The 14442-nt window shown below is 48.4% G+C and overlaps 1 protein-coding gene across 4 annotated transcripts in view; it reads left to right on the top strand.

Annotated features, from left to right (window-relative positions):
• Nucleotides 1-14442, top strand: part of PPP1R21 (protein phosphatase 1 regulatory subunit 21) — a 94699-nt gene that overhangs the window by 10734 nt on the left and 69523 nt on the right. For 3 of the 4 annotated variants that reach the window (XM_024224481.3, XM_024224478.2, XM_024224480.3), the window contains exons 2-3: nucleotides 8920-8988; nucleotides 9600-9746. In XM_024224481.3, the coding sequence (XP_024080249.1) occupies nucleotides 9612-9746 (135 nt within the window). In that variant the 5' untranslated portion in view covers nucleotides 8920-8988; nucleotides 9600-9611. The remainder of the gene's footprint in view (nucleotides 1-8919; nucleotides 8989-9599; nucleotides 9747-14442) is intronic. The other variant, XM_024224479.2, reaches the window with a different exon arrangement.

Here is a 14442-nt window from a genome sequence, read left to right as displayed (position 1 = left end):
AAATTTGTTAGTCTCTAAGGTGCCACAAGTACTCCTGTTCTTTTTGCTCAGATATTGTGCTTCTTAGCAATAGAAGCATTTGGCAACATATTCTGACCAGGTTTGATGGTTTGTCCCTAGATTCTATTGCTACTGTCCTCCTGAAATTACACAGCTTTAGTGGCTGCTGTCAGCAACCATGAGCTGCAAAGAGTCTAAACCAGTCACAGACAATGTTCCCTCTAATTTTTTTATGTCCTCGTGCGGAATGAGTTTTGTTATGTGCACCAATATTGAGGTGATGTGTGGCAGGGGTGGGGATGAGGAGTTCGGGGTATGGGAGGGGACTGGGGCAGAGGGTTGGGTGCAGGAGGTGAGGGCTCTGGCTAGGGGTGAAGGTTCTGGGGGGGGGGCGGGGGTTGAGGGATTCGGGGGGCAGAGGGTTGGGGTGCAGGCTCTGGGGTGGGGCCAGGGATGAGGGATTTGACGTGTAGGCTGTTCTGGGGCTGGGGTGGGGAGAGAGGACTCCCCCCATCCCTCTCTCACGGCAGCAGCTCGGGGGAGGGGCGCCTCTCACTGGCAGCTCCGGCCTATTTCCTTATGAAGCTCTGTTCCAGAAGTGCTGCAAGCTGAATTTAGCTTCAGAATTGTACCCCTTGTAGAGGGATTTTAGTCTTATCACCTTCTACTGCTGTCCTATTGTATCTTAGAAATTAAAAATTGCTCAGGGAGATATTGTAGGGAATTTTGCTACTTTGATCCTCAATTTTTTAGTTTCTAGTTTGTTTTGTGAAAGAAGCTGAGTTGAATGTCAAAAAAGGAGGGGAACAAAACATTCCAGCTACACTGGAGTGGTTATGACTAGAGTAGGGTGAAAGTTTTTTGTTTTTTGGATTAATAGTTTATTTGCAAAAACATGCAGTATTGGGTCAACAGAAACTATTTGGAAATTTGACACATTTGCTGAATAGTTTTGGCCTTTTTTTTTTTTTTTTTTTGGAGACTTAAATGCCATTCACAAAATGACAGTAGGAGAAGGAGGTGCCCTCCTTTATAACCTTACCAGGCCCAGTGACTATTCATTGTCATTCATAGTGGCAATTCATAGTCATTTTAGTGTAGTAGGATGTGGGAGACCCAAGTTCAAGTCTCTGGTCCAAAGACTATTTGGACCTTGTCTATATACAGAGTTTTGTTGACGCAAGTTACACTGATCAAAAACCAGTATAATCACATGGCTTGTGCATGTTCACACAACTCTCCTTCTGTCGGCGGAGCGCGTTCACTGTTGGTGCTCTAGCATTAACAGTGAGAACAGTGCACTGTGGGTAGCTATCCTACTGTGCTACTCGCCACCTTCTGCACCTAGTAGTTGAGAAGGTAAAATGGATTGCAGTGCATCATGGGTGTGGGTTCAATGTCCCATGATGCAGTTTTTTGTGTCCCATCATTCCACGGGCTTCCGACTGTGTTGCATGGTATTTTTCAACAGCCCCAGTTTACTCTGTACCTGACACCTCTGTCAGAAAGGATGGATCCTGCTCTGCTGTCTACTGTTGTTTTCACTGTTATGAATGCAACGCAGCTGGTTATGAAGTATATCATGAGCACCCACTCTCAATAGGAATTAGAGGTGCGTGACCTGCTGTGTGCCGTGGGAAGAAACAACACCAGATTACTTTTGGCATTCATGGAGCAACTGCACACTGTGTACTGTCTCTTTTGGGCTTGGGAAGCAAGCACTGAGTGGTGGGATCCCATTGTTATGCAGGTCTGGGATGACTAGTGGAGGCTGCAGAACTTTTGGATGCAGCCCAAGGACACCAAAATGAGAGATGCCCTCTCGGTAGAGAAGCATGTGGCAATCGGTGTGTGGAAGCTGGCAACTCCAGACTGCTACTGGTGAGTTGCTGTCCCTAACTGCAGCAGGGCAATAGATGGCACATAATTCTCAATTTTGGCCCTGGACCAGCTTTCGACAGAGTACATCAATAAAAAGGGTTGCTTCTCTTTGGTAGTGCAGGCACTTATGGATCACAATGGGCGTTTCACTGATATCAATGCAGGGTGGTCCGGGAAGATGCATGATGCACACATCTTCAGGAACGCTGGCCTGTACAGAATGCTGCAAGCAGTAACTCTCTTTCCAGAGCAGAAGATTCTAATGGGGGAGGGGGGGGTTTAAAAGTCCATAGTGATCCTGGGAGACCTAGTGTACCCCTTACTCCCATGGCTCATGAAGCCTTATACGGGAAACCTGGACAGAAGCAAGGAGTGCTTCAACAATAGGCTGAGCAGGCGCAGGATGACTATAGAATGTGCCTTTGGCAGATTAAAAGCATGCTAGTTTTGCCTTTATGGCAGGTTAGACCTAAATGAGGAAAATATTCCCATGGTCATAGTCACCTGCTGTGTGCGCCATAATATTTGAGAGGCTAAGGGTGATAAGTTTCCCCAGGAGTGGAGCATGGAGGCTGATTTTGAGCAGCCAGATACCAGGGCTATTAGAGAGGCACAATGGGGAGCTATTTGAATCAGGGAGGCTTTGAGGCACCATTTTGACAAATGAGCACTAGCAGTGTGTCGTTCTGTACAGCACTCTGCCATGCTTTGTTAACTTGCTGCCTTGCATGAAAATTTTGATGATTCCTGACCGTGATTTGTAGTCAGCAAATGATCATATTCCCACTGTGTATTAATTCCACCAGCAACCACTGTGTGTAGGAGACAAAGATTGGGGTTTTCTTTCAGAGTGTTATTAAATACCAATTAACACCACTCACAAAAGGCTTGATGGGAAGGGTGATAATAATGAAGGGCAGTGTAGGCTCTAATAGCTGTGTGCATCATTTTGGAAACTGTCCAAAGGGGTGGAGTGAACAGGGTACCGAGATGGGCTGAGAAGTTTCAAGGAACGTGTGGGAGGAGTTTGGGGAGGGCATGGAAAGCAGTTCTGTATCGGCTGCACAGGGGGCCGAACACAAATGTATTATGCCTGCTGCGTGATTAGGAACTTCAACATCTCCGTTTGCTCCTCTATCACTTTTATCATCCGCTCCTTGCCCATTAAAATTCAATCCTGGCTTTCCATTCTGTTCTGTCTATTTTATAATTTTCTTTTAAAGGCGCTCTCTCTGCTCTGCGTTCTTGTTTTTTGGTCTCTGGGGATTGGAACACCTCCTCCTTTCTCCTCCTTGTTTGCTTCCTTATATGATGGAGGTGCTCCGCCAGTGTGTAGGGCGTTCCCCTCAAGGCCACTTCTGCGGAAGCACAATAAACAGAAGCATGATTGTTATGCATGCACAGCATTGAATCATTATAGTAAGATGCACCTCTTTTTAAATATGAATAAGTTTCTCACTGTCCCTTGGCAAGCACACAGCTCAGTGAACATCTTAAACATGGTGAGTTTGGCCTGAGGGTGGGGGGAGGGGGAAGGGCGCTCAAGATGAGGCAAAGGGTCTAAGTGTGTTTTTTGAAGGGGATCAGTGCAGGCGACTAGGGAGAATACTGTAAATTCTGCCACCATTTTCCACAGGTGGGGGTCATTGAAGCCAATATCTCACTTCTGAGAGATGCAAGGGTGCATCTTCTGCATACGTGTGGCTTCAGACCGGTTACCTATGCTTCTCACCTGTGTGCTGCTTTGGTCCCTGCACAAGTGATTGCAGATTGGCGCAGGAAACTTTCCTACAATGAGGGAAGGAACAAAGCATCTCTCGCCAACAAATCATCAGCATAGGATTGGCGAATACCTCCAGAAAAGTTTCCTAGAGATCTCTCTGGAGGATTCCTGTGAAATCTCGGTGTGCATTAACACACTGTTCCACAGGGCCCCCACTGTGTAGCTGCACAGGAGAATGTGAATCATACCCAAACACAGCTAGTTTTGTACATGTCTATTCCTTCTGCTAGAATATACAAAAAGGACAGCTCTACCTCATATAATCAAGCAGCATGAACTGAAAAAGAACATTTACCGGAGCTCTCCTCTCCTGCATCATGCGTGCCAGAGATGGACTGCCGGAATTGGCTAGAACCCTCCAGAATGGAAAAGATGTCTTGACTCGCCATGCCACCAGACGACCCTGCCGTGTGCTCCACGTCATCCTCCAACTCAATCTTCTCGTCCACCACTTTGTCCTCTGTGTTGAGACCACTGTCTCCAGCCCCACCAAAGTATCTACGGGGCTCTTGGCAGTGAAAGTGGGGTCGCCACGGAGGATGACATTCAGCTACTTATAGAAGTGGCAGGTCTTTGACGTAGCACCAGAGCGACGGTCTGACTCGCTTGCCTTCTGGTACACCTGCCTCAGCTCCTTTATCTTCGCACGGCACTGGTGTGTGTCCTGTTCGTAGCCCTTACCCAACATGCCATGAGAAATCTGACCATAGATACTGAAGTTCCTATGGCTGGAGCAGAGCTGAAACTGCACAACCTCCTCTCCCCACAGTGCCAGCAGATCCAACAACTCAGGTGTGTTCCAAGCAGGAGAGTGTTTGCTGTGCGGAGCTACTGTGATCAGCTGGGAAGATGTGATATGAGCTGTCCACACCAAGCAAACAGGAAGTGGAATTTCAAAAATTCCCAGGCTTTTTAAGGGGGCGGGATGGATGCCTATGTACCTGGATGCAAGGTAGTGGAGTTCAAACCACTGACCAGAGCTGTCAGGATGAGTGTTGTGGGACACCTCCTAGAGGCCATTTACAGTGACCTAACTAAGCGCAGTGTCTACACTGACACTTTGTCAATACAACTTTGCCGCAAAAAGCTCCACGCCTCTTGTCAAGGTGGTTTTATTTAGTGGGCAAGGCAGGAGAGTGTTTTGTCTGTGGAAGGAGCTTTGTAGTTTGTACACCTCCACTGTTTTGTCAATGAAAGCTGACTTTTGTTGATAAAACTCTGCAGTGTAGACAAGGCCTTATTTATAAAAAGTGGAACACCATTAAGAGGAGTGATTGAGGGCTTGTCTTCACTATGGCACTATGTCAATGTAAATTACGCTGCTTCAATTAAGTAAACTACGTAACTGAAGTCGACGTAACCTACATCGACTTACAGCAGTGTCAACACTGCTCTCCCATTGACATTGCTTCTGCCTCGCGTTGAGGTGGATTACAGAAGTTGATGGGAGAGCGCTCTCCTATCGACTTAGCATGTCTTAACCAGACTCGCTAAATTGATTCTGCTGCATTGATCGAAGCAGCACCGATTTAGCCCGTAATGAAGACAAGCTCCAGAATATCCCATAGACCAGTGGCTAGGATATTGCTTGAAAATGTCCGAGACCCAAGTTCAAATCCATTCTCCACATCAGGCAGAGGAGGGAATTGAATGCACAGTTCCCACATCCCAGGTGAGTGCCCTAATCACTGGGCTAAAGATTAAAAAGAGACTACAGTCTACAGCTGTTTTGTGACTCTAGCGACCTATTAAAAATGCTGGAGATAACATTTTGGGTAGAACATTCAAGCAGAAATGGATTTCTTCAATTCGCTAAATTTTTTTTGTAGCTTTCAGAATTGGTTCAACTCAAACCGAATATTTGCCGAGTACTGTGAGGGGAAATAGGCTTTGGCTTTCTGGATTAATTCTACTCAAATAACTTTATGCTTGGGAAACCAATGGTCTGTTGCTTATCCTGATTTGAAACTTTAGGAAGAGAAATACAAGCTCTTGTCACTTGGGTATTTTCTAAACAAGCTCATTAGCATAAAGCTAATAGATGAAATGAGCTTGATTTCTGGTGTCTATGAAATATGATTCTCGCTTCTTAGTTTGGTGTCTGTGTATTTTGACACTTCTGTATATTACTCCTGGGGCAATTTTGCGCTAACTTCTGGCTACAGCTCCCTGATTCTCTAGCCCAGTCCATGTTAGAGAAGCCTGAGGGCTTCTCTAACTTCAGAATGTGTAAGGCCAGAACGCTCCACTAGATCATCTAATCTGGTCTCCAGTATATCACAGGCCCTTAAATTTCACCTGGTTACCCCTGTATTGAGCCCTATAACTTATATTTGACTAAAGCACAACTTCTATCAGCTGGCAAGAGACCCTAGTGGATCATACGCCAATTAAGGATAGTAGACATGCTCCCTGTGCTAGTAGCTGTGAGGAGGGAGGCATAGGAACCTGTTATATTGGCCCTACACCTGCTGGGACTCCCTGTCCTTGGAAGTTCCCAGTAGGCAACTTGCAGGTGGCTTCCCCTCCCTTTTGACCCCCTAAGCAATTCAAAGGGAGCATAATAGGCCCACAGTATTAATTGTTGTCTCTTGATCTTTTGAAATGTTCGGCTCTCAGACAAAATTTTAGACATCCGCATTGCTTTACGTGAATTCACCCCCTTTGTGCTTCGGCCAGTGGCATTCCCAAGTGCAGTGCAAGCCATTTTAATTCATGACTGCAGCTGCTGGACTCAGCCATGTCAAATTAATACAAACTACTGGTGAAGAAACCTGAATCAGAGCCATTATCAAGGAATAGGAAGATGGAACGATCAGTGCCTTTATTATTAATGCTTGAGAGGTGATATTCTGAAAAATGAATAGAAAAATGTCATTGTGGAGCTCCATCTTTGTCTCAATGATTTCCAGCTCAAACTAGCCAAAATCATAGTAAAAAGATGGGTGGTTTTTTGGCAGTCTGCAAACTCATCCTGAGATGTTAAGTCAAGCTGTGTTCTCTCTGGCTTGTGACACTGGTAATGAAGCATAAATTTTGTAATCAGAATGTTAACAATTCTGTGGAAACATGAGGTGGCATAGAATCCTGTTGACTCTGTTAGTTGTGTTGGTTCTGTAGTGTGAACAAAAATAAAAGGTATCCGAGGGGTAGCCGTGTTAGTCTGGATCTGTAAAAAGCAACAAAGAGTCCTGGAGCATAAGCTTTCGTGGGTGAATACTCACTTCATCAGATGCATGTAGTGGAAATTTCCCTATGTAAAAGATAAATGGACACAAGTTAGATATTAGGAATGGCAATATATAAAAACCTGTAGGAGAACACTTCAATCTCCCTGGACACACAATTTTAAGCAGATTTAAAGGTAGCCATCCTGGAGCAAAGGAACTTCAGGACCAGACTTCAGAGAAACTGCTGAGCTTCAGTTCATTTGCAAATTTGACACCATCAGCTCAGGATTAAACAAAGACTGTGAATGGCTAGCCAACTACAAAAGCAGTTTCTCCTCCCTTGGTGTTCGTGCCTCATCCTCCCTGATTGAACTAACCTCATTATCTCTAGACTGATTCTTGCCTGCATATTTATACCTACCTCTGGAAATTTCCACTACATGCATCTGACAAAGTGAGTATTCACCCACGAAAACTTATGCTCCAATACATCTGTTAGTCTATAAGGTGCCACAGGACTCTTTGTCAAAAATAAAAAGGTTGTTTTTTAAAAAAAAAAAAGCAAAATAAAACTTATTTTTGTCTGAAAAGGAGAAATATACACAGGGAGTAGGTTTCTTTAGTAAATAGGTGCCATTTTTGTGTAGGTGCTCTTCAGACCATAAGCACACTTTTTAAAATTGTCTTGTTACTAAGATGTATATAATGGGCTGGATCACAGAAACCCCCTTGGGAACTGCCATCTGATGTGCCAAGACTACTACTGCCCCTGCTTTCCCTGCCAGCCTTGGAGTCCAGCACCCTGTCTTGTTGAGCCAGACACACCAGTCTGCTCCAACACAGACCCAGGGTCTGAACCACGTGCCCCAAAGCTGCAGACTTAACTGAAAGCAACTTACAGAAGTGTTCCTGTCTTTAACACTCAGATGCCCAAGTCCCAATGGGGTCTAAACCCCAAATAAATCTCATCAATTGTTCGCCCTCTATAACACTGATAGAGAGATATGCACAGCTGTTTGTCTCCCCCCCCCCCCAGGTATTAATACATACTCTGGGTTTATAAGTAAAAAGTGATTTTATTAAACACAGAAAGTAGGATTAAATGGTTCCAAGTAGTAACAGACAGAACAAAGTGAATTACCAAGTAAAATTAAAATAAAACACGCAAATCTAAGCCTAATACAGTAATAAAACTGAATACAGATAAAATCTCACCCTCCAAGATGTTTCTTTCACAGACTGGACGCCTTCCTAGTCTGGGCACAATCCTTTTCCCCCGGTACAGCCCTTGTTCCAGCTCAGGTGGTAGCTAGGGGATTTCTCATGATGGCTGCCCCTTTTTCTCTGTTCCACCCACTTTTATATATTTTGCATAAGACGGGAATCCTTTGTCCCTTTGGGGTGTCCCCCCCCCCCCAATGGAAAAGCACCAGGTTAAAGATGGATTCCAGTTCAGATGACATGATCACATGTCACTGTAAAAGTATACAGGAAGACTCACAAGTAAAACAGAGCCATCCACAGACAATTGTCCTGGTTAATGGGAGTCATCAAGATTCCAAACCACCGTTAATGGCCCACATTTTGCATAAATTACAATAGGCCCTCAGAGTTATATTTTATATTTCTAGTTTCAGATACAAAAGTCATAATTTATACAAATAGGATGACCACACTCAGTAGATTATAAGCTTTGTAATGATACCTTACAAGAGACCTTTTGCATGAAGCATATTCCACTTACGTTATATTCATACTCATCAGCATACTTTCATAAAATCATATAGAGTGCAACATCACAGTATATTTCTTGTTTAAGAACAATTTGTTTGAGAGTGAAGTTCATAGAAGGTAAAATTACTTGTTTTCCAAAATGTAAAACAATGGAATTGGGTTATGCTGGTCTTATACTTTTTTCAATATTATTACAACAGTATACCTGTAACAGAACTAATACGGCCTGATTTAAAATGCACATATTTTCTATTTTCCTAAACAAAGATATGTACTCTTGCAGGTTGTTAACGAACACTTTGTATGTTTGTTGATTCCTGGCTGGATTAATAATTTGCACCTCGTTTTCAGCTTCGAGCTCAGAATCAGGTGCTGAAAAAAGGTGTCGTGGATGAGCAAGCAAATTCTGCTTCTCTGAAGGTACAAGTTAAAAAGTCTTCTATTTAATTGCACTCAGTCTTGTCAAACTGTGTGATCAGATGGTGAAGTTTTGCAGATCTGCTTTGTGGTTAAGTGGATGTAGCTAATTGTAACCAAGGATTGATTCAGTAAGAATTTCCCATCTGCAACTATTCTGTTCCTGATGCGGTGTGGTGGGCATTTACAAAACAGTCACCAGGAAGTGTCCATCTGACTGTGTAAAAGGAAGAAGTATGCACTCACAGCATGCTTTGTGTAGACTTAAGGAAGCTAAACTCTTTTGCTAAAAACAATCCATATGTGCCTTTAGGTTTCAGAGTAGCAGCCGTGTTAGTCTGTATCCGCAAAAATAACAGGAGTACTTGTGGCACCTTAGAGACTAACAAATTTATTAGAGCATAAGCTTTCGTGGGCTACAACCCACTTCTTCGGATGCATATATGTGCCTTTAGGTTGTCTACAAATGAACAAAGCAATTTGTGTTGAATTTTTTTAGATTTTGTATAATTACTATTATTCCTTTGTGATTTTTTTTTTTAAATGTTAGTCACTTTTTTATAATGCTTGTGCTGAAATCATAGTGGATTGATGAAACTTTTATGCTAATTCAGGAACAACTGAAGATGAAGGACCAATCATTGAGAAAACTGCAACAAGAAATGGACAGTTTGACATTTCGAAATCAACAGCTTGCAAAGAGGGTGGAACTGCTTCAGGATGAACTTGCCTTAAGTGAAGCCAAGGGCAAGAAGAACAAGGTAGGCTTCAAATTAAAACAATTTACTTAAAGAAAAATGTCCTGGCTTTCCATCACTGGTCTTGGTTTTTATCAGCATCTTAGTAAGAGACATAAAACAAAGTCCTTCACTTCTTTTCTACCTTTCTATCCCCATGTATATTTTTGTGCCAAACTTGATAGCAGTAACAAATTGGTAGAGCATTGCTTCACCACTTGATAGTATCTAATAATAAAGAAATTTAATTTAAAATAAATGAACATACGTTCTAAAACAAGCAGTAGAGAATGCCCTGCATTTAGTGCGTATACAATACAAACCTAATGTTTAACTATATAAACTTAGACTTTTGTCTATCAACTTGTACCACACACTTTGTGGTCCCTTCTAACCCTGTGATTCTATGCAAATCTGTAAACTGTGTGGACCATGGTTTCCCATGATTTGATGAGTAGGAATATAGGATTCTTCTTCGAGTGCTTGCTCATATCCATTCCAGTTAGGTGTGTGCGCGCCGCGTGCACGATCGTCGGAAGATTTTTACCCTAGCAACACCCGGTGGGTCGGCTGTGGAGCCCCCTAGAGTGGCGCCGTTATGGCGCTGGATATATACCCCAGCCGACCCAGCGCCCCCTCAGTTCCTTCTTACCGCCCCTGACGGTCGTTGGAACTGTGGAGCGCGGCTTAGCTGATCTCCACACTCCCTAGCTTTTCATTGTTCTTGTTGTATTTAGTTATATAGATAGTTGTTCAAGTTAGTTAGTAGTTAGTGTATAGTGTGTATATATATATATATATATATATATAGTTGTAAGTTGTATCGGGGGTTTAGGGGGTGTTTTTCCCCTTTTCCCCCCGGCGCACAGCCGGGCCCATGCCCAAGGCTCCTGGCTTTAAGCCGTGCGCGTCCTGCGGGAAGCACATGCCAACTAGCGACCCGCATAGCTCCTGCTTGAAGTGCCTGGGAGAGACTCATCCAGCAGATAAGTGCCCTATCTGCAAGGCCTTCAAGCCAAGGACAAGGAAGGAGCGGGACTTTAGGCTCCGACAGCTCCTCATGGAGGCGGCTCTGAGTCCAGATCCTCCCTCGGCGCGCCCTGTCCCGGCACCGAGCGCTTCGGTGCGCAGCGCCCCGGCGGGCTCGACCGGTGCGACAGAAAAGACTGTTCGGCACCGACCGACGTCGGCACCGCGCCCGCCCAAAGAGCCTCGGCACCGATCTATCTCTCCGGGCCATAAGAAGACCGCTAAGACACGGGACGTTGTTGCCGCGAAGGTACCGGCTCCCCCGGTGCCGGGGGTAGAGCCGCGTCCGCAGCTGGACCGCCAAAGACAGGCGGCCACACCGTCGACTCCGGCACCGAGGCCGTTGAGTCCGGTGCGGACTGTTTCACCACCAAGGCTGGTGGTGGAACCTTGTCTCCCTTCCACCCCGGAGACCTTCGCTACCGCGAGAGACCTGATCGCCCTCACTGAGCCGGCGCCGTCGCAACTCCCGGCACCGGTAGCGCCACGTGTGCTGCAGTCCAGAGGGAAACCTGCCCTGGTGCGCCCACCATCGCCACCACAAGTCTCTCGGCACCGCTCCAGATCCCGAAGCAGGTCCCGACGCCGCTCGGAGTCCCGGCGCCGAGTGTCACCTCGGCACCGGTCGTACTCGCGGCCCAGATCTTCCTCGCGGCGCCGTTCAACATCCCGGCACCGCCGTGACGACCGGCACCGATCGGGGTCGAGGCGCAGCTCCCGGCACCGGTATGAGCGCCACTCGGGCTCGAGAGGCCGCTCCCGGTACCACGCCTCCTCCAGATCGTCGTCACGTTCCAGATTGGGATCCCGGCACCGGAGGGACTATCGGCACCGGTCCAGGTCCCGGCACCGTTCGCCGGAACAACGCAGGGACAGGTCCCCTTACGGTCGGCACCGATCGGCACCGTACCATCCGGTGCCGACGGCATCGGGTTCGGCACCGCCGTGGCCGTCGAGATCGGCGTCCCGGTCATCTGAGACGGTGGAGCCCGGCCACCTGCAGGAGACCGAGGACCCGATGCAAGGACCTGCGCATTGGTCCTTTTGGACTCCTTGGGCCTACCACCAAGCACAAGGAGCTCCCCTGTCGGCTTCCCGCTCTGGCCGTTCGGACACCAGGGCCCCAGAGTCTACCATCTCCCGCGCTCCTCCAAGGGACGTGGAGGCTCCAGTGCCCGCACCTGCAGAGGCCCCTGACCAGGGGGCAGGAGATGCCCAACACCAGGAACACCTGGAGCAGGACCAACCATTGGACCCCTTGCCACCGGGGGCATCTTCCTCGTCCTCTCCTGATGAGGCCGTAGCGGGCACGTCGTCCATCGGGCCGCCCCCGATAGACCTTCGGGCCCATCAGGACCTGCTGCGGCGCATGGCTCGCAATCTGGACCTCCAGGTGGAGGAGGTTGCGGAGGTCCATGACCCGATAGTGCAGATCATCTCAGCGGATGCTCCATCCAGGGTGGCATTACCGCTGGTCCGCACCATCCAGGCCAACGCCACTACTATCTGGCAGACCCCGGCCTCTATTCCGCCCACGGCCAGAGGGGTTGAGAGAAAATACTTTGTCCCATCCAGGGAACATGAGTATCTGTACATTCACCCCAACCGTGCTCACTGGTGGTTTCCTCAGTGAATGCACGGGAGCGCCATGGCCAGCAGGCCGCTGCGCCCAAATCGAAGGACGCTAAGCGCTTCGATTTGTTCGGACGCAAGGTTTATTCGGCTGGCGGACTGCAATTGCGGGCAGCGAACCAGCAGGCGCTCCTGAGCCGCTACGGCTTCAATATGTGGTCCTCGATGGGGAAATTTAAAGAACTGGTTCCCCAGGACTCGAGGGACGAGTTTGGGGCCCTGGTAGAGGAGGGCAAGCGGGTGGCATGCACCTCCCTACAGGCGTCCCTTGATATAGCGGACTCGGCCGCTAGGACCCTGGCTTCCGGGATAGCAATGCGCCGAATCTCCTGGCTCCAGGTGTCGGGCTTGCCTCCGGAACTGCAGCAGACCCTGCAGGACCTACCGTTCGAGGGACAGGGCCTCTTTTCAGAGAAAACAGACTCGAGGCTCCAAAACCTTAAGGACTCTCGAACAATGATGCGCTCCCTGGGGATGCATGTCCCAGGGCCTCAGCGCAGGCCCTTCAGGCCACAGCTTCAGCGGTTCTACCCTCCCCCGCCTCGTCCAAGACAGGACTTTGCTAGGAGGCGGGGTCGAGGTGGTAGGAGAAGGTCGACCGGCCCTCAACCCGGTCAAAACCAGGGCCAACCTAGGCCACCTTCTGGGCCTAGGCAAGCCTTTTGAAGGTGCGGTCGAGGACGGCACCTTAGCCACTTTCCAGGATCCGGTTCCCCCCCTTCCGGGATCGCCTCTCCCGTTTCCACCGTGCTTGGTCCCGTATAACCTCGGACCGTTGGGTCCTTCGCACGGTGGAGAGGGGATACGCCCTCCAGTTTTCCTCGCCCCCCCCCTCCCACTCCCCCTCCCCGTCCCTCTTCAGGGACCCTTCTCACGAGCAACTCCTTACACAGGAGGTTTTTGGGCTCCTCGCTATGGGGGCCATAGAGGAGGTTCCTTCGGAGCTAAGGGGCAGGGGGTTTTACTCCCGCTACTTCCTGATACCCAAGTCAAAAGGGGGTCTACGGCCCATCTTAGACTTACGCGGACTCAACAAATTCATAGTAAAGTTGAAGTTCCGCATGGTGTCATTGGGGACCATTATCCCTTCACTGGATCCTGGAGACTGGTTCGCCGCCCTCGACATGAAGGACGCTTACTTTCACATAGCAATTTATCCGCCCCACAGACGTTTCCTGCGATTCGTGGTAAACAGGGTACACTACCAATTCGCAGTCCTTCCCTTCGGCTTGTCCTCGGCTCCCAGGGTGTTCACAAAGTGCCTGGCAGTCGTCGCGGCCTTCCTTCGTCGACAAGGGATACAGCTGTTCCCGTACTTGGACGACTGGCTGGTACGCGGCCGCACCAGAGGCCAAGTGCAGGCTCATGTCCACATAGTGACAAACACTTTCCACGAGCTGGGCATTCTACTCAACAGAGAGAAGTCCACTCTAGTACCAACTCAGAGGATAGAGTTCATTGGCGCAATCCTCGACTCCAGACATGCCCGAGCCGCACTGCCAGACAGCCGATTTCATACCATCTTAAGCGTCATTCAACGTCTCAGGGCCTTTCCAATTACCACCATAAGAACATGCCTTGTCCTTCTGGGCCACATGGCCTCGTGTACATACGTAACCAGGCACGCCAGACTGCGACTTCGCCCACTGCAGGCTTGGGTGTCATCGGTCTACCGTCCTCACCGAGACGACCTGAACATGGTGGTCACAGTTCCGGCCTCGGTCTTGGCCTCTCTTGCCTGGTGGACGGATCGCACAGCGGTCTGTGCAGGAGTACCCTTTCACGCCCCGCAGCCCTCCCTCCACCTAGTTACGGACGCCTCATCTCTAGGCTGGGGCGCTCACCTGGGGGAGCACCATACCCAAGGCCTGTGGTCCGCGTCCCAACTAGCCCTGCACATCAACGTCCGAGAGTTGATGGCGGTGCGCCTGGCTTGCCAGGCTTTCCTCAACTTCCTACAGGGCCGTTGCGTGCTGATTCTCACCGACAACACCACGGCCATGTTTTACATCAACAAGCAAGGCGGAGCTCGCTCATCTCCCCTATGCCAAGAGGCCAT

The sequence above is a fragment of the Terrapene carolina genome, unplaced genomic scaffold, assembly GCF_002925995.2.
Source record: "Terrapene carolina triunguis isolate 2854851 unplaced genomic scaffold, T_m_triunguis-2.0 Scaffold742, whole genome shotgun sequence".
Lineage (NCBI taxonomy): Eukaryota > Metazoa > Chordata > Testudines > Emydidae > Terrapene > Terrapene triunguis.
Note: the sequence above shows the minus strand (reverse complement) of the source record. Positions and strands in the feature narration are given on the sequence as shown.